Source organism: Sceloporus undulatus, chromosome 1, assembly GCF_019175285.1.
Source record: "Sceloporus undulatus isolate JIND9_A2432 ecotype Alabama chromosome 1, SceUnd_v1.1, whole genome shotgun sequence".
NCBI lineage: Eukaryota > Metazoa > Chordata > Lepidosauria > Squamata > Phrynosomatidae > Sceloporus > Sceloporus undulatus.
The window spans coordinates 285,805,208-285,825,195 of record NC_056522.1 but is presented as its reverse complement, the minus strand read 5'-3'; the positions used below and the strand labels follow the sequence as shown (position 1 = coordinate 285,825,195).

At 37.6% G+C, this 19,988-nt stretch overlaps 1 protein-coding gene across 1 annotated transcript in view; it reads right to left on the bottom strand.

The window, feature by feature from the left end:
* Positions 1–19,988, bottom strand: part of DCDC1 (doublecortin domain containing 1) — a 368,535-nt gene that overhangs the window by 13,921 nt on the left and 334,626 nt on the right. Inside the window, exons 27-35 of the mRNA XM_042459567.1 lie at positions 18,091–18,249; positions 15,463–15,666; positions 14,207–14,321; positions 12,595–12,765; positions 11,757–11,942; positions 8,567–8,770; positions 5,714–5,921; positions 2,309–2,464; positions 995–1,096 (exon numbers count right to left, since the gene is read on the bottom strand). Coding sequence (XP_042315501.1) covers positions 995–1,096; positions 2,309–2,464; positions 5,714–5,921; positions 8,567–8,770; positions 11,757–11,942; positions 12,595–12,765; positions 14,207–14,321; positions 15,463–15,666; positions 18,091–18,249 — 1,505 coding nt within the window. The remainder of the gene's footprint in view (positions 1–994; positions 1,097–2,308; positions 2,465–5,713; positions 5,922–8,566; positions 8,771–11,756; positions 11,943–12,594; positions 12,766–14,206; positions 14,322–15,462; positions 15,667–18,090; positions 18,250–19,988) is intronic.

The window sequence follows — 19,988 nt, the reverse complement described above, 5'->3', positions numbered from 1 at the left end:
AATAATAATAATAATAATAATAATAATAATAATAATAATAATAATAATAATGAGATATTGATCCGATGGTCTTATTCCACAGAAGTCACAAGGCATGTGTACTGAACCTATGAGCCCAGACTAAAGAGTGGGCAATGTGAAATGGCAGTTATGGGTGTGGAAAACATTATACCTTGTGGGGAGGGTATGTTTCAATTGGTGTCAAGTTTAAATACTCAAATGGAGAATAGCAGAATCTTCAGTGCACATATATTCTAGAGGGAACAGTCTCAGAGCAAAGCACTGAATATTTCAGTTGATATCAACCTAAATGTATTTTTTCTTACCAAATGCTAAGAATTAATTATGGAATATAATGTGGTGATGGTGATTTAAACAACTTGTCCATTTGCCCATAGCCAACCAGGGTCCTCAAGGCAATGTCCAGCAGGCTAAAACATTTAAAACATCAAATACAATAATAATAATAATCTAAAACAATTCATTAAATAGTTTAAAAACACAAACAGTAAAAACAGTGAGAGCAGCCACCCCTGGCTTTAAGGAACAAAATTCACACAAAAAGTACAGTTTCAGTTGCCTGCTGGAAACTCAGAAGGGATGAAGCCAGCAGGGACGTAGCTAGGATTTTAGGAAGGGGGGGGGGTCCAGACTAAGTGCCACCCTTATAATGGGGGTTTAGGGGGGCGGCGCAGCAGCACACACCACTCTTTTTTTTAATAGAGGAGGGGGGGGCCCGCCCCCCCAGCCCCCCCCCCCGGCTACATCCCTGAAGCCAGCTTGATTTCCCTTGGGAGGAAGTTCCACAATCAGGGTGCTCCTAAAGAGAAAGCCATGATATGTGTATCCACTAACCTAGCCTTGCAGAACAGTGGAAGATGTAATAGGGCCCTGCTGAGGAGCTCACAGTTTGGACTGGTTTAGATGGAAGGAGGCAGTCTTTCAGACAGCAATAAGTGATAGCAGTCGGTTCTGTACACACTGGGATACTGACCTTGCAGTTGTCTCATTTTGTGCTTCATTGCATCTAGGTCTGCCAAAATTTTATCTTTCTCCAGCCACTTTTGTCGCTCTTGCTTCCTGGTTTTTTGCAAAGCTATAATAAAAATATATATATACATCTCTACTACACTGCCCTTTGCAGATTTTTAAAATATCCACAAGTCTGTAAATATTGGCAGTTACTATAGTTGGTTCAGAAATAGTTTAAAAAAAAACCTAACATAGATGCTGTTAACAAATTAAACTGATCCAATTATATGCATGAAATTAAAAGGTAATTGTCCTCATAAGAAATTTTCTCTGAAAATTGTTCCAGCATAAGAACATCTCAGCAGAACATTGTGTGCAGTGAAAAGAAGACTATTACATCTACAAATTTCAGCACTACTACTCACTTTAATTTTGCAGTCCTATCTATGCTTTTGCTGAAGTGGGTACTACTGAAGTAATGGGACCTTAATTTTAGGAGAACATTCAAAGGATTGGCCTGACAATAATAAAAGATCAGTTTTGTACATTTTAAAAATAGACTGCTGTTACATCAGTTATAATAGCCTTATCACTATTTCTAATTTTTCAAAATTATATAGCTCTCTAGAAGTGTGAGACTAGATCTACTCATTTCTGCATGTACATATTACATGCTGTATTACAAACTACATCTCAAACAAAGAATAGTTTAACGAGCAATTTTTCCTGTATACTGCAGTATATGCTGTGTGCCTGCCATCCCAGGGAAACCATAAAACTTTAAGCATAGGAATTTAACCATAAAGTATTTAAAATGGCTGTCTAGATCTCATCAAATAGAGATGGACCTAGACTCACCTGACGTAGCCATTCATAGTACATGGTGTGAGGACAGAAGTGGAGACATGGAACCATTTTGGAGTGACTGTGCTTCTCCTTTCCAGGGTTTCCTGTGTGGTTTTGCAGGCTCTGGACTGGACGGGAAAACTGATTCTGCATCCAGTGGGCAGGCCTTCTGCTTAGAAGGCTAAGGTTTTCATGTAGGTCTGCTAGTGAGCATATAAGCACACTCCCTATCAACAGAGCCTCAAGATGGGGTTTTTTTGAGGGGGGAGGGGGTTACAGGTCTACTAGCCTGTCATACCCAATGGGGGTCCCCTATATCACAGCAACATAATAATCTATATGAAGGTGCTGCTGTAATAATATTGGTTATTGGTTAGAATCTTATTGGTTAATCTCAACTACACTAGACCCATTGAATTACTTGTTGACTGACATGTAGGTAAATCACGTTAATTTAATGAGTTAGTCTTCATCTTATTTTGTGACTTACTGTCCAAAGGCAGAAAAGGTTCACCACTGGAAACCCAGACTTCAATTGGATTTCTAAGAATAATGGTGAGTAAAATATCATCAATCAACTTCAGATCATTTAGCGTCATCACTGATGGTGGAGACTTGGCATTCATTCCCTCTTTTGCCATCTTATCTTGAGAGAAAGAGAAAGAGAGAAATATTTATCTTTAGATTTCCTTTGGACTGCTGTTTCAGCATCACTTGCTGACTTTTTTCAGTTTGAAATCATACTTTATCACTTTATCCTGATTTTATACTAATGTTCTTATTTTGGATATTTGAGACTCACTCAAAGACCTTGTCTACACAGGCCAAAAGACCCATTCCACCTGTTCTGGTGCCATCCTGTTTGGACAACATGCAGCCCAAACCCCAGTTCGGGTGTGAACAGACTGGACAATGTCTGGCACATTCAGCAACAGAACCAGTGTATAACATGCTTAATGCAAATTTTAAAAACATACTTCTTACTGAGGATTTTCCACTGCGAGGGTGACTGTCTGTATGCACACCCCACTAAGCCACCCAAAGAGTCTGTCATTGTCACCAGTGTCTTGCTCTGGGGGCAGAAGAAGGTATCTAGTCATGTGATCCTCTCTGGATATCTCATTCTGACTTCAGAAGAGATCAACTGGTGATAGCAGTGGATGTGCCAGGTGGTGTGGGGTGTGCATGCGGACAGCTGCACCGGCATGGGAATGAAAGGTCAGGTAATAAGGGGGAGGGCGGTGCAGCTCTGAAGCCAGGACAATCTTAGCTGCTGCCAGAGCATCCTGACAAGTGCAGACAGGCAACCAGATTATCATATCATAACATCAGATACTCTTGACACAGTTATAATTCTATAGATTTCACTATTGTACTTATAAACAATGGATTGGATCAGGATTTTTAAAATCACTATTCTCTGAGACCTAGCACCACTATTTTCTAACATCTCAATGAGATTTAAATGTCTTCTCTTTCCCTCCTTAGTCTTGCCCTCACCATCCTCCTATATGTTATGATCAGAGTTTTCCATCAACTCTACAAAGCAAACACTTCATTAAGTAATCATCAAAGTACAGAGTTTATTTCTACAATAGGTATCTACTACATTTACCAAGCTTCAAAGAAGTCTCAGCCTTTTCTTCTTTTGGGAAGAAAAATGATGAGACATGGCTAAGCTTTGCAGAACTGGTGATTAAGAATGGTTTTTAACCTTTCCTAGCTTTTGCTTTACATTTTTGAACTGATGGGATAAGAATCTGTAAACTTTGTAAGTCGTTGAAGGATGCCTAATACAAAGCAGCAGCAAACTTTTAATGAGAAGCTTCTGGTGGGCTAGCGTATTGCTTAGGAAATCAATAGGCAAGAAAAGAGGAATAAAGCAGATAAGATGAGTCCTTTTTTATTAAATACATTGGATAAAGATTAGAAAATATTACATAGAAAACAAATAAATGAAAGATAAATATAGGAATGTGAAATATCACCAAAAGTACACTAGGTGTAAATTAGAAACATGAAGTAGAAATAATGGGGAAAGTGGCCTCCTTGTAGATAATGATCAAATGTACAGCTTTGGCTATATACAGCTGTATCTAAAATAAATACAGAACTGCAGTCTTTTCTTCGAAAAAACAGGATCAATAATGCACTGGGCAAGAAGGATAAACTTAACAAGAGATAGAAAATCCATAAATTTGTTTTCAGCATTACTTTTTTTTAAATCACATTTTAAAAAGGATAGCCATCTTGGTTCACAAGGGAAGGAAAATAAAAAATAAAACCCACAGTTGAATTTAAAACATGTTTCTTAGGACCATGCAAAGTGCCACTAAAGGCAAGCTGTACATTTGTCTGTTCTTCCTTTGACAAGGAAAACAGAGTTTAAAAAGAAGAAATAAATGTTTTCTTTGTACAGAATAGTGAATGGTTTCAGGGTGGTTGTTTCCTCCATTTCATCAACAAAAATGGATCACTGGCAAAAGTACATTCTAGAAAAATACATTCCAGAGCGGTAGCCTACTCTGCTGTAACAAAAACATCCAGACAAGAAATATTGGTGATACGAATAGCGAAGATTTATTATGAATAAAATACCTGTAGTCTGGTAAAACAACTCTAGTGGTAACTAATATATGTCAACAAATATGGAAAACATTATACATCACCATCCACAAAAAAGAAGACACAAAAGCCTGCAGCAACTTTAGGTCCATAGCATTAATTTCCCATACAAGCAAAATTATGCTAAAAATTCTGCTTCATAGACTCCAATTGTACATGGAGAAACAAATCCTACAGGCGTAGGAAAGGAAGAGGTACAAGGGACCACACTGCAAACATGGCTAATGGAGTGTACAAAAGAAATGCAGGGGAGGGGAAATCACCCTGTGCTTTATATACTATAGCAAAGTGTTTGACTGAATACATCACGAAAAGCTATGGGTGACTCTTAAGGTCATGGGAGTGCTACTCCATCTGACAGTCCTGATGAGAAGTCTATACTTAGGACAAGAGACTATTGTCAGAACAGAATGTGGAGAAATAGAATGGTTCCCAATTGGCAAGGAGGTCATTTTATCATGCTGCACTTTATCACCCTGCTTGTTCAACTTGGTGCTGGAGAAAAGTGATTTGGATACTGTGGACATCTAAAAAGACAAACAGTTAATAACCACACAGCAACTTATAAAATACTCAATATAAAATAAACATCTAGTGTAGTCAGTGCAGAGTAACCCTCCATTTCAAACCAAATAATATCACTAAATCACTAAGGTAGACAAGGCCTAGATCAGGGTGTCTCAACCAGGGTTCCCTAGAGCTTGTCCCTGAAAAAAATATCTTTTGAACTGCAGATATAATAATTTTATGAAGGTTATTTCAAGGATCCCTCCAGGATAAAATGACTGAGAAAGGTTACACATCAGTCCTCCTTTATAGCATTATGAAGGCTGTGACTGGCTGGATCTTACCAGTCTTGGGCATCTTCTCACTTCACACTATAGAATTTCAACTACTGCACAAACATATTCCAATTTTATGTGCTTTCAAAATGAACACATTAATGTTAAAAGCAGGTTTGGAGCCACCAAAAGATTCACGATAGGATATACTGCACAAACTACTGAAGTAGCCTTCTAAAATGAAACAAAACAAAATTAAACATTGATTCAAATACAGACTACCAATGTTAATCTTTCTTCCATGAGGCTCCGGTATTCTTTGTGTAATACAAAAGTGAAAGATTTCTGAGATATTTCTTGGCAGCATACCAGGAAGAAGACATCCTATAGCTTTTATTACATAAAAGGCCTGGCTCTGCAAAATTGGATAATCTACATACTAGTTAAATATAAATTTAATTGGGAACTGACTTCTGGTGATATTTTACCTTTTGTAGAAAACACAGATACATTTTCATTAGGGGCAGGAATAACAGTTGCACCTTCATTTCTTTCGTCAGGCTCCTGCTTCCTGAAATAATCCTTCACAGCACACAAGACTAAATCCTGCAGTGTAAGGATTAAGGTCCCTTTGCTGGTGTACAGTTTAGAAGCTGTCCTTTTAAATTCAAGCTGTCTTGTGCATAAAGAAAGGAGCTGAAGGAGAGAAAATATTAATAATATATAATTAAGTTTGCTAACTGAAAAAGCTTTAATAAAAATTCTTATATTGCCTACCTCAAGTTTCATTTATTTAAGTATTAATTTACAACACCTTTGTTCTGCCTCTCCTCCAAGGAGTTAAAGCAATGTACATACTGTGTCCCTTCCCATTTTGCACTCACAAAAGCCCTGTGAGGTAGGTTGGTCAAAAACAGTATTTACTGACTTAGTCTCCTCCATTGTGCTACAGTTGCCATTATTCCCCTGCTTGCAAGAGACAATGAAAATTATAGTCCAGCATATCTGGAGGACACCATGTTGAGAAGGCTAAGCTAAGAGACAATGGGTTCATACACGCTGCAGAAATAAATCTGATTTGACACCACTTTAACTGCCATAATTCAATGCTATGGAATTCTGGGAACTGTATTTCATTGTGGCTCTGCTCTGGCAGTTAAAAGTGTTGTCAAACTGGATTATTTTTGCAGTGCAGATTCAGCCAATGACTGCTTTGAAGTCACCTAAGGAGTTTCACGGGTCATTTCCTTCCTAGTCCAACATTCAAATACAATACCCGAATCTCACATGTATTTTCAGCCAAATGGTCTGCAGGTGCCACTGGCTTGTGGACGCAGGAGCTGCAAAAATAGTGGTTAAATGCCTGTACTGTAGCCACTCACTCACAAACCATAAGGTTGTGAGCTTAATACCATTGAAGGGTTCAAGCTCGACTCAGGCTTGCATCCTTTTGAGGTTGCTAAAATGAGCACCTATATTGTTGGGGGCAATTATCTTACACTTTGTAAACCGCTTAGGGAGTGTTTAAGTGCACTGATAAGCGGTATAGAAATGTATTTGCTATTGCTATTGCCACATATGCACATGCACAGCCAGAGATAGCTTCTTTGTAGCAATTTCGTAGCGCTTCCAAAGTTTTTGTTTGTTTGTTTTCAACCCTGGGGTATAGTTCACTGAAGTGGCACTATGATTTGATGGGCAATATTTCTCCTTTCTGAATTGAACCATAGAGTAAAAGTGCAACATTCCTCTTTCACTGATGCACTATAGCACTGTAACTTTAAAAAAAATATAGAAAGAAATAAGAAGAAATGGTACATCTTGAACTTAAAAAAACAAACACACACATGAGTGTGGGAATAAAATGTTGCATCTGGCACTGAGAATTGCCAGAATATAGTGCTGGGCAACATAAATGTCATTTGGATATTTATACTATAACCTCCTAATACATTTGTCACCTACGTGCACCTGCAAGCTCTCCAGTGGCTTAATGTGCATATTTGTGATTAAATATATATTAAGGGAACATCAGAACCTGCCGTGCCTGTCCTTAAAAGGAAACTGACTTTATAGAGCTGATTGAAACTTCCCACAGCTCAAGAGAAGCTTGTTTGGTGCCCACACTGCCACTGCATTGTCAGGCTAAGTGGTTTCTCTTCTCCCATTTTAAAATCATTTTTAGTGTTGTTTTGTTTTTCTGCGGTTATGTTCCATTATTGCAGATCCTGAGTTGTACTCAGGTGCTCAAGTATAGAATACAGTGGTCTCTGAGTATCCACTGGGGCTTGGTTACAGGGCACACCATAAACACCAAAATCTGTGGATGCTCTAGTCCTGTTATATACTGTATAGTGGAATAGTAAAATGGTGTCCCTTATTAAAAATGGCAAAATCAAGTTTTATATATATATATATATATATATATATATATATTCATTCAACCTGTGGATGGTTGAATCCATAGATGCAGAACCAATGAATACAGAGGGCCAACGGTCATATACCTAATAATAATTTTATTTACTACATTTTAAAAAAATGAAAAAAGATAACACACAATAATTTTTGCACTTACATTAAACACCTTAAATTCTGTGCTGGGAGGAAAGTGGAATATAAATTACATTTTAAAAATAAATAAATAAATCGTATATTGTGTTTGTGTATTATTTTTATGTTGTGTTTTTGTTCTTACTGTGCTTTCATCATGTTATGTAAATACCTTATATAGTATCTAGAAAAATTAATTTGATGGAGTGTTCAATAATTAAATAAACAAATAAATAAACAAGTAAGGAAATGTATATGGCAGGGTCCAGAGGTGATATCTACTAATGTTTTTGTATTATTATCAAATTGTAAAAACATCACGTTTTCAGCATGTTGTATACAAGAAGAAGCTTCTGTGTAATTAAACTCCTCATTTATGTGAGCTCTAAAAGAGATCCACAGCAAGCAATTATAGGCTTTGGATCTGACACGTACAGAGAAGGGGACATTGTCAACATTTCACAAAGCAGGGGGATGCAGGTATGACATTCTGATTTCATTTGATCTGTTTCATAGGCCTGTTACAGACTGCCAAAATAAAGCTGCATCGGGTCTCTTTGGAGGTATGCTATTTAAATGATGCATGCATCCTAAGAATCTGGAAGCTGCACCAAAGCTGCACTTCAGTGCTTAGGAATGGAGTGTGGCTTTGGCGGACCTCCGGACTCGTAAGACCCATGCATCATTTAAACAGCATTCCTCCAAAGAGACCCGAAGCAGCTTTATTTTGGCAGTCTGTAACAGGCCATAGTTACTCACTGCTTGTCTTTGAGATTATTGTTACTCACCATAGGAAAGGTACTAGCAACGATTAGCTGCCCATTTTCATAGCCAGTTCCATTTTTGTATGCAATTATTTTTACTGCTTTTTGGTTTACAGCTGCAGACATCTTTTCTGAGATCATTTGCAATGAGGTTTCTGTCCTCAAAGATGCTAGAAGTTCTTCTAAATAATGCAAGGTGGATTCAGCTTCAGAGGTGGATAAGTCAGTCTTTAGGATAAAACAGAACAAGATCCATTCATTACTAACAGCTATCATTATTCATTTCAAATGAAACTCCTACAGCCATGCTAAAGGACATTTTAAAAAGTCATTTCACTTTGGTATGTTATTCTTTATGAGGGTGTGATGATATACAAATATGGATTGCACCAAGTTACAAACTGCAGCAGACACGGCATTGAATGTCTATGTCATTTTTAGTTGAAGTTACTCATATTAGCCAAGCTCCTGCATCACAAGTGCAGTAACTATGTTTTGTCTTCTCACTTGACTCCCCAAACCTACCGTAACATCCAGCTGCCACAATTAAGGTCTGCTGCTGGTGATTTGGGAGCAGCAGGCTGGTATTTTAAGCCCACTCTTGTGATCTTTAATATGACAAGGAGTTGAAATAGAGGTTGTTGCACACTACAGACTGCTGGTGGCAAAAGACTGCAAACATAATTCTACTGTACTCTGACTGCCAGCAGAACAGACCTCTGTCGCTCAATGTAGCTACTGTTAAGGTAGATGGAGGGGGGCATTTGTGATTGTGGCAATAGTGTTACAATCATAAACATGAATACTGAACAGTTATAAATGTCTAGCTCATACATTCATAACTGCTCAACATGATATTTATGCATAGCCACGGGAACACACACACATGTATTAAAGGGCTAAAGGTAAAGGTAAAGGGTACCCCTTTGACAAGGTTCTCAAGTCATGTCTGACTATAGGGGGCAGTGCTCATCCCTGTTACTAAGCCAACAAGCTAGCATTGGGGATTATCACACGGGGACGGGATATCCTTGTCCCATCCCTGTCCTATCCTTCCTGCATGATCGTGTGGAGATTTTCAGACAACGTTGTCATTATCCTGTTCTTAGCCCATTCTTATCGTACTATCATGATAAGATTTTCAGATGATGTCATGCTTATCCCGTCCTTCTCTATCCCTGAACTGGCATGGCCCCGCCAGTTTGTATTAATGGAAACCCGTGTTAATACAATGATGGGTGCCACTAAGGGAGAAGGATGTGACCCCTTCTCCTTTTGTGTCGTGTCTTCTTAGACTGTAAGCCTGAGGGCAGGGAACCGTCTAACTAAAAGATTGTATGTACAGCACTGTGTAAATTTACAGCACTTTATAAATAAAGGTTAATAATAATAATAATAATAAGCATGGATGCAATGAGCATGGGGTAAGGACGGGAGTGATCCCTCCTCCCCTGTGTGATAATCTCTATGGTCAAAGACAACTCTGTGATCATGTAGCCATCATGACTGCACAGAACGCTGTTACCTTCCCACCAAAGTGGTATCTATTTATCTATTTGCACTTTTACATGCTTTCAAAATGCTAGGTTGGCTGAAGCTGGGATTAGTGACAGGAGCTCACTCCGTCACACAGCACTTGGGCCTCAAACTTCCAACCTGCCAATCTTGCAGGCATCACAGTCAGCATCTTAAATAAATAAACTGCTGAGCCACCACATCTTGGATATTAATGAAATAACTACATAGCAAAAAGTAAGATGGATGTATCTACAAACCCAATAGCAAAAAAAAAAAAAAAAAGGAACAGATATTTCCCACTTGCAGGTCAATGAAACAAAATGTATACTGGGTTGGATATTTGTTGGACAGAATCCCCTAAATGAAGCCAATCTTTTTCCATATTCAAGATTTTCTTCACACTATATACACATCAACCTTTCTGTAAAGATTTGCTTCTAGATTGGTATGTTAGAATTACAAGCCCTTTGTTCTTAAATTAAACTGTAGAGATAGCACAAACTGCTGACCATTCTGTCACTTGTACCTACGTGAATAGCCCCCCTGCTAGCCCCAAAGCCATATAATTATTTTTCAGTTCTCATCTTACTTCTATTTTTTGTAATAATGCCTTAAAAGCTCCTTGATGTTTGATGTTTTATCAGCTGTATTGGCAATCACTATCTTTGTCCCCAACAGCAATCCTGTCAACCATATTCCATCTTGTTCACTTTTAATAGGATTATAAGCTTTGGGGGAATTGTTCTTTTTATTTGAAGCAATGCATCAATGAATGAAAACCATATAAATGACAGAGTCACCCAGGAAACACAACTACAATGCAAAGTGCAATGTATAAAAAAATTATTGGTGAGAATATTTATATTGGGCTGGGATTCACCCGCCCTATGTTGGCCTTGCCACCTAACCCCATTTTAAAACAAAGTTTGCCACCACCCCCAAATTTTGGCAAGGATGTTTTTTCTCCATATACTGGTGAGGTACTGGTCCTGTTTTACAGAAGGGGAAATTATAGATAAGGCACAATGCCCAGGTTAAGGACTTTATCACACTAGTGAGAAATGGGGTTTAAAGTAGATGTAAATTAGAAAAAAACCTGCAAATGTGCGAAGTTTATCACACAACGTTTTACCAGACCAGAAATAATGCAAAAATGAAGCAAATGTAAAGGGGACAAAATGGCAGCTTTTTACTTTCTGAACTTTCTGAAAGTAACAAGCTGCCATTTTTGTCCCCTTTACATTTGCTTTATTTTCGCATTATTTCTGGTCTTGCGAAACGTCGTGTGATAAACTTCCCGCATTTGCAGTTTTTTTCTAATTTAAATCTACTTTAAATCCCATTTCTCAGCGGGATTTTGCTAGTGTGATAAGGTCCTTAGGCTTAATTGAAGCAGAATTCAATTCCATAATCTGCTTTCAGTCACAAGGGTAAACACTGGAATAATAACTCTAGTTAGGAAGTATTTGCAAACAACACTGTTTCTTCCACAATGGATACCCAATCCACCAGCAACTAATTGGAAAATCTTTAAAGATAGTTAGCAGGAACATTACCACACCACAAACATTTAAAACCTAATCCTACTCTAATATGCAAATTCAAATACAGATTTTTAAAAAATTTTCAAAGCACTTCAGAGAAAAAGGATGCAGCATAGTTGTTGTTTTTTTTAAAAAGAAACACTACCACAAACCTTGGTAACATCGAGGCACTTATAAGGCCACATGGATAAATGTTTTCCTCCCTCTGAACCAGAGGCACAGAAGAACACAGTCCCAGGGGACAACTTTTTCAGTTCCTTCTTTCCTCTTAAGCTTCTTGCACAAGCCAAGCATATCATTACCTTCTCCTTTCCACATGGTGAAAGAAAGTAGTAGCCCTGTAAAGAACAATGTTTGAAATTATTCAAAGATCAAATAATACAAGCAAAAGCAAAAAAATTCTGTTTCCTATTTCTGAATTTTTTACTCAAACAGGTAAGTTTGTGTTGCTACTTAGGGCTTATTTCTGCACACTGTTTTGTTTTGCCATTATACATTTAAAAAAAATTTTATGCCACAGTCAAAATACTTTGAGAGAACCAGTGTGGTGTAGTCGTTTCAATGACTTTGGAGACCAGGGTTCAAATCCCTGTTTGGCATCTATTGAGTGATCTTAGGCAAATCACACTTTCTCCGCCTCAGAGGGTGGCAAAGGCAAATGCCCTCTGGACAAGTCTTGCCAAGAAATCACCATGATAAGTTTGCCTTAGGGTTACCATAAGCTGGCAATGACTTGAAGGCACACAACAACAACAAAAATGTTTTTGAACCTTCATAATGTTGAGTACCTTGGATACATCAAGTAGTAATAATGACAATGGAATCAATCCAAGTTGTAATATAATTCAATACCAAAAAGTTGTGGGGGAGCTGATATTTCTACAAGGCAGTTATGTCCATTATATAGGTTTGTAGAAAATTTGACAGTTCTGTTTTTATTGGATACAAATATATACATCCATGCAGAAATGAATAACAACAATTACTTACCAGTTGGTCTATTTTCTCTGTGTTAGTCACAGAAAATGTACAAATAGAAGCATAATTTGCTGCTGTAATTTCTTGGTCCAGAATTGTGGTGTAGAAGGCAGTAAAAACCTTTGTAGTTTCAATGTAATTCCACTTTTGATTGGCAGCTCCATTTTTACATCCTTGGTATTTCTGGCAAAATATAAAATATTTTTCATCCTATTTTAAGATTTTCAAGAGATTTTTAGCTTTCTTTCTCTCTCAACTACTTTTTAAAATCAAGAAGAAGATATTATAAAATCTCCATTTGGAATTGGGATTGGGGCAGAGTTGGTCACTGGTATGTAACGGTATTGTAAATGCATCTGGAAGATACAGTAAATACTAAGGACTTGCATTGGCATCAGTTGCTACTAAAGCAGGAAGTTACAAGACATCAATTCTTCTTAGGCATATCTAAATTTATCTAATTTAGGCATGATACATATCTCCAACAAGTGGCGTACCGGCGCCAATTTTAGGGTTAGGGATCGTGCAGCAACCGCATGGTCCTTAAGCCTAATACGCCACAGCAGCGTTACAATGGTGGCACCCCCATATACACGGGTGCTGCCATTGTGACATAAGTGATGCGTGGCATCTGCACATCACTGCATGTCGCATACGTAATGAATGCGCCATTGGCGCACCTGTTATGTCTGCCCTGCGGCAGAAAAAGAACCCACTTTTCCTGGGTTCTTTTTCCTCCAGAGGGAAGCTGTGCAGTTCGGCGGTTGTGGCTTCCCTCCGGAGGAAAGCAGGCCGCCAGTAGGCCGCCCGTTTTGGGCGGTCTGTCCCAGGCCTACGGGCCCAACAGACAGGCCAAAATAAAGCTGCTTTGGGTCACCTTGGAGGTATGCTGTTTAAATGACACACGCATCTTAAGAGGCCAAAAGCTGTGCCAAAGCTGCACACTAGTCCTTAGGACTGGAGTGTCGCTTTGGCATGGCTTCTGGCCTCTTAGGACACATGCAGCATTTAAACAGCATACCTCCAAAGTGACCTGAAGCAGCTTTATTTTGGCCTGTCTGTTCAGGCTCCAAGTTTTGTTGAGTTTCCTTCCAATTCTGCCTGCATTTTCCTCCTTCCCTTGTTTTGTATTGAGTTTTGAGGCTGTGATTTCTTTCAGCAGGGAAGTTTTCCAATTTTTGATAATTTATTTACATAACTCAGTTTTTAAAATGCAAATTTCCACCAATGTCTAAAGCAGTACTTGAGCTCTCTTGTTTCTGCCGAGGGTGGCTGGGGTCATAAGTTGACATGTGTGCCTCAGATAAAACCCTCACCAGGTTCCTCCCCGTTTCAGTTCCTCAGTCTCAAGGCTCAAACATTTAATTAGATTGTAGGTCAATAAAGATGGCCCTTGTTTAACAATGAACTTGCTGTTCACTTCTGACAATGAACATCTCTGAACTGGATCTGTATTTGATAAATCAAAGTTTACTGAGTTTTAACTACTGAAGCCTGGATTTCTGAACTTGATATCCTGCTGGACTTGACACTATTTCACTTATAGCGGTTTAAAATCAACTTTGCCAGATGTGATGGCAATCAAAAGAGGTTTCACAATATCCCATTACACTAGCTGCTTTACCTGAAGGATAACAGGACAGCCTTGTATTTCCAATGTAATCTTTGGATACCCATTCAGTATGTTTGGCATTGATACTGCTAGTACTAGGGTTGGATCATTCACAAGATGGAAAGTCCTAGGAACAGAAAAGCCAGACGCAGAAAAAAAGATTACAGGATTATTTTGAAAGCAAAAGAGAAAACCTAACCTGCCTATGGATGGAATAATAATTGAATGTCTGATTATTCTTATATTATCATGTATTGACAGCTGGTTCTACACAAGGCCTGGCATGCATATTTCCAGTGCAGCATGGTGTGAAACTACACCTGAGGCTCACTCAGTTTCATTTCATCAAAGATGGTAAGTTGAGTGTGAACTTCTAGAGAAGTGGTTCTCAAATATTGGTCTTCCAGAAGTTTTGGACTTTAGCTCCCAGAATTTCTGTCTGTTAGCCAAGCTGGCTAGGCCTTCTGGAAGTTGAAATGCAAAAAAGGACCAAAGTTTGGGAATCAATGTTCTAGAGGCTTATGTTAAATTCCCAGTGTCCTGATATGGGGTGATAAAATGGGAAGCCACAGTAGTAGTAGTAGTTGTAGTAATAAATAATAGCTTATCACAACAGATCTTTGCTTCAAGTTTTTAGAGTCTGGAACCTGACACAATAGAGAAAGGGAAGGGAAAAGTAGGCAGAGGTGAAGCAAACATGAATATTTGGTTACAGGTATAATCTATACTTGGGCTTTTATAGTAAGTCAGCTTACTATAGCATTACTTCTGAAATAAATTTGATTTTTGTTGGGGTTTTTCAACAGTAATGGTTAGGGGTAGGAGCCAAACTGTCACATTTTTAGTTTTTTTGTGGGTTTTTCAGGCTATGTGGCCATGTTCTAAAAGAATGTATTCCTGACATTTCACCTGCATCTGTGGCTGGCATCTTCAGACCAAGGCTTTCCAGCTGTAACCAATGAAGTTGTAGCCATTTTCTTTTCAACATCCATATTCAAGTATTTTATTCTTTCATTAAATAAAGCCCTGATTGCCACTGACCCTGCAAATTATCATTTTGTTGTCTCATCCCCTTGTCTGTGTGTGTAATCTTAGAAATATTCTCAGAAAGTTTCAGAACTAGCTGTCAGCTGAAACATTCAATGTCTGCACTTTAATAAGAAATGAAATGGACAACTGGCCTAACCTGATAGTCAGACTGATCTGAGTGCTAACAATGCAATCTAATCCTTGTAGAATCTGCTACATTTTAAACAGTAAATTTGCACCTGCTGTCTTCTCTCCATATCCAGTGTTGGTTGATATTGTCACCCTTCTTTTCCAACAAAACCACTTCAGCACCAGAATGCAGATCAGAATTCTCTACACCCAAAAGAAGATTGGGAAAGCAGCAGTTGATAATTTTCCCATTTCTAAATTCAAACAGTTGATGATGGGCTTTCTCCACTTCTTCAGTCAGTTTAGGTCGATACCTGAAGTCAACAAAATGCATTTAGCTCTCAGTTTTCTGGAATATCATATGGTATGATAAAAGAGAGTTTAAAAACCAAGAAATGGAGGGAGCCAAATCTTTGTTTATTTCTGCAACTTATATGTTTGATGTCTGAAGTCAAATATATGTCAAGCAAAGTGAGCAAAGTTGTTGAGAAAGTGAGTGGGCGGACAGATGATACTGTGAAAAGAAAGGTTCACTAAAACTATAGAAAGGTCTTGGGGAAAAGCATAGAGGACTTTATTGATTTCTGAAATACATTATTCTAGATAGCATGAAGGTCTAAACACCACTTTTATCTAGGCTACAGATTGTGCCATGCTTCTCTGTGCTTACTTGGAAAATTGGGGAAATGAAAGAAGAATCTGTTTCTGGGCCAGTAAATATCTTCAGCCTGGTTTATTTTTTTTAAAAAATAGTCATGCTAGCCCATACTGTTATAAAAACTGAGCAAATAAAGGACCATAATATGTAACTGACAGGGGAATGCTGACAGGGGAATAAGGAAGACTTTTTAGTAACTATTTAGTAATGTGCAAAATCACTCAATCTCAAAATAGATAACTTCTAATGATATTTTCATGCCTTTTTTTATACAATTAAAAGGGTTTTGTGCAATTTTCCAGCCCCCTTTCTCCTTTTCACAAAGCTATTGCCTCTATATCTTATGAACTTCCTTTTGTGCATCTATACTGTAGAAATAATGCAGTCTGACAGCACTTTAAGAGCTGTAGCTCCATCCAATGGAATCCTGGGATTTTGTACTTTTGCAAAAAGTCCTTAGCCTTCTGTGCCAAAGAGTGCTGGTGCCTCACACAATCCCAAATTCTGCAAATACCAGGACTCTGTAGGATGGAGCCATGGCAGTTAAAGCAGTGTAAAACTGCACTATTTCTACAGTGTAGGTGAACACTATGTCTTCCATATAAAGGTAATGTATTGTTAGTATTCTTGATTAACATTTGGGTGGTTTTCAGAACATGGCAGAACCCTTATGGAACTCTTGACTACACTTAGGGAACTATGAATGTACAGCAGCCTCAATTTCAACCTATCCCAAATTAAGAGAGGGATGTTTCTCTTGTCCATTTTTGTATGGTTATATTTGTTGTTGTTGTTGTTAGATGTCCTCAAGTCAACCTCGAGTCATGGCGACTCTGTGGATAAGACATCTCCAAGAATCCCTATTCTCCCTTCCTTGCCCAGGTCCTGCAAGCCCTTGCCCATAATGCCCATAATGTCCTATTGAGAATCACTCTGTTTCTCTGGATTCTGCTCTGACAATGGCTTTTTGTCCTTGGTACAGATTCCTCATCAGGACTATCAAATGCTGTGGGACACTCATGTCTTTGAGAGTGTTCCATAGCTTTTCCATGATCTATACCGTCAAATGCTTTGCTGTAGTCTATAAAACATATACTAATTCTTAAAGACTGCAAAAATCCAGACAATTATGACTCAATAATAACAGAGTTTCTAAAACAGAAAAATACTGGGAAAGTAAACACTCTTTGGAGATAAGTTAATGTAAAAAGAGTAGAATAATTTAGAAATGTAAAACAAAATGTATGTAAGATAAGAAAACTAGAGAACTGGTGGATGTAACAATACTAAAGATGTATATTTTATAAGTGAAATAAATAAAAACTAAACTGTGTGTGTGTAGTGTGTAGTGTGTGAAGTGCCAGATTTTGGGCTAGCCTAAAGCATAAAAGTATCAGATTTTTGGCTAATTCTTAAATAGCTAGAGAATGTTTAATCTGATGATCCAGAAAGTTTATTTGCATTCAACCTTTACACTGTATCAATGTAGAACTGAAATCTCTGTTATTACACAATATGCACACAGACATTACATGCACTGCACGGCATAAAACATTTAGTGAATATATACCAAATGTATTTAAAATTAAGCAAAGCTAATATTAAGAACACTACCATATTTTTCAAATTCAAATTAATTTCTTTATTAATTGTAGATTGAAAGATATAGCCGTGTTAGTCTGTAGAATCAGTGTGTAGAGAGATCTTGTAGCACCTTTGAGAGTACTGTAAATGAAAGAAAGAAGTTCACAGCATGAGCTTTCATAGACTTCAGTCTAGTTTCTCAAATGCTTTTAATCTGAGGAAGTAGACTGAAGTCTACGAAAGCTCATGCTACCAACTTCTTTCTTTCATTTACTCTCAAAGGTGCTACAAGATCTCTCTACATATTTTCTTTATTAATGTATTTTATTTATTTATACTATTCGCATGTCACTTTTTATTTTAAAAACAATTTAACATGATTTAACATAATTAGAAGCCATTCAATAATTAATAGTTGGTAGCAACAATTTACACAACAGGCTAGATGCAAGAGAAGCTGGAGCAGCTCACTATATACAAAACATAAATATCTGACCTGTATTTTTTATATAACTCTGCATCTTCAAAGAACTGTTCATCTTTTTCTTTCAGAAAGCTGCAATTCTCATCAAAATCATAGGGAATTTGCTGCCAGGTATATTTCACAGCTTTATAGCATGCATCTGCTTTAAGATGGGATTTTGCATGTGAATTCCTGAAAAGATATAAAAGTCAATATGAAATTTAGAGCACTAGTGCTCATTACTAGTTTAAATGTTACACGAAGATTTGAATCAATAATTAAAACTGAGCTTAATAAGGAGATTAACACCTAAAACAATTAGAGCTTTTATCCTTGTATCAATATGAGTTTGAGGCTCCATCGATATCAGAACTGCAACACTGCAAAAAGACAGGCTTCCCAAATCCAGAGAAGAAAATGAGAGCTAAACTCTAGGTGGGCTGCAACCCAAGTGATTTGTATAATAGTTTTGTAGTCAGTTCTTATCATTCAAATTTGTAGGACTCCAAACAAGAGGAGTAAGAGAAGATGTGCTTTAATTCTACATTGTATAGATTATTCAAATAGCCTTAGCTATTAATTTTATAACTTGGAAAGGAGAAAAAAGGGAGGAGCAGCACCAAAAACAGAAGGTATGGACAAAGGAGAGAGAAATAACTCCCAAGCCCAATGCTTTTCAGTACATCATCAATACATAAAAGATTATTCATAGTTAAAATGATTATATTACATGGGTGTAAAGATGTAATATAAATATTGTAAACATCTTTGTAAAAATCAAAAAGTGTGTCTGAGATACTCGGATGAAGTATACAAAATAAACACAGGGGTCATTCACAACAGCAGATGATCTTGTACATTTCTACCTCTAAGACTGTTAACTGCTTCACACTCAGGCAAAGGCAAACTGCTGCAGCCTCTCCTAGCCTTTGAGCTCTTCCATATTAATAACCTTTGCCATCTTGATCACACTCTGATATTGCTTAGACACACCTGTCTCAATTTTCATCTGTGAAATGCTAGTGGTGTGTAAAAAACAGATTATCAAATCTTTTTTCAGAATGTGATTGGTTAACTGCTGCTGGGGGGGGGATGGTCTAATGCTAATAATTATATTAGCATTATGCTAATATAACATAAGACCAGTAGAATTTTGCATTCACATTTAAAGCATCAAAGTTGTAACAGCATCCACTGACAGATATACTACACTGAAGTAATATAGGCTGAAATGAACTGAATTCTTACTGTGTCACTGAAAATACTGAGTTGATTTTAATGACATGGAGTCTGTAGGGGAATGAGTCAACTTAGGAATTCTGCTGCATTATATATATATATATATATATATATATATATATATCATTACAAAATTAAAGATTTTGTAAAATACAATAAATCAAAGTGAGAGACATACAAAATGTAACACTCTTATTAATAATGGATATATAAAATAATATTAAGGCCACATTCACATTCATGTTTTTGTGCCGAGTAGATCTGAGGAGAGTCGATGATGCAATACGAAATCAAAGTTCTCACTACTTTTACCCCAATCGAAATTCTCAGTGGCAATTTAATCCTATTGACATTTACATTACCATTTGTATCAATTTATCAGAGAATGGCGATAGCAAGCCCCTCTGAAGAACCCTTGGTTCTTCAGACCCCTAACCCCCCCCCCCACTGATAGGGTTTTTTTTTTAAAAAAATGTCAATCAATTCATGCCCACCTTTGTCATACTGATGACGCCAGTATTTAAAGGTACTGTCTACTACAGCCATGCAATAGCACAGGTGTGCATAAGCTGTCTTTTTTTTAAAGCACGCCAGCTAATGGGATGTTCCCCAGAGAACCCCCTCCATGGCTATGGCTTTGGCTGTCAGGAAGAAAGCAAAGAGGTAGGCATGATCTGCCCCCTGCACATTAA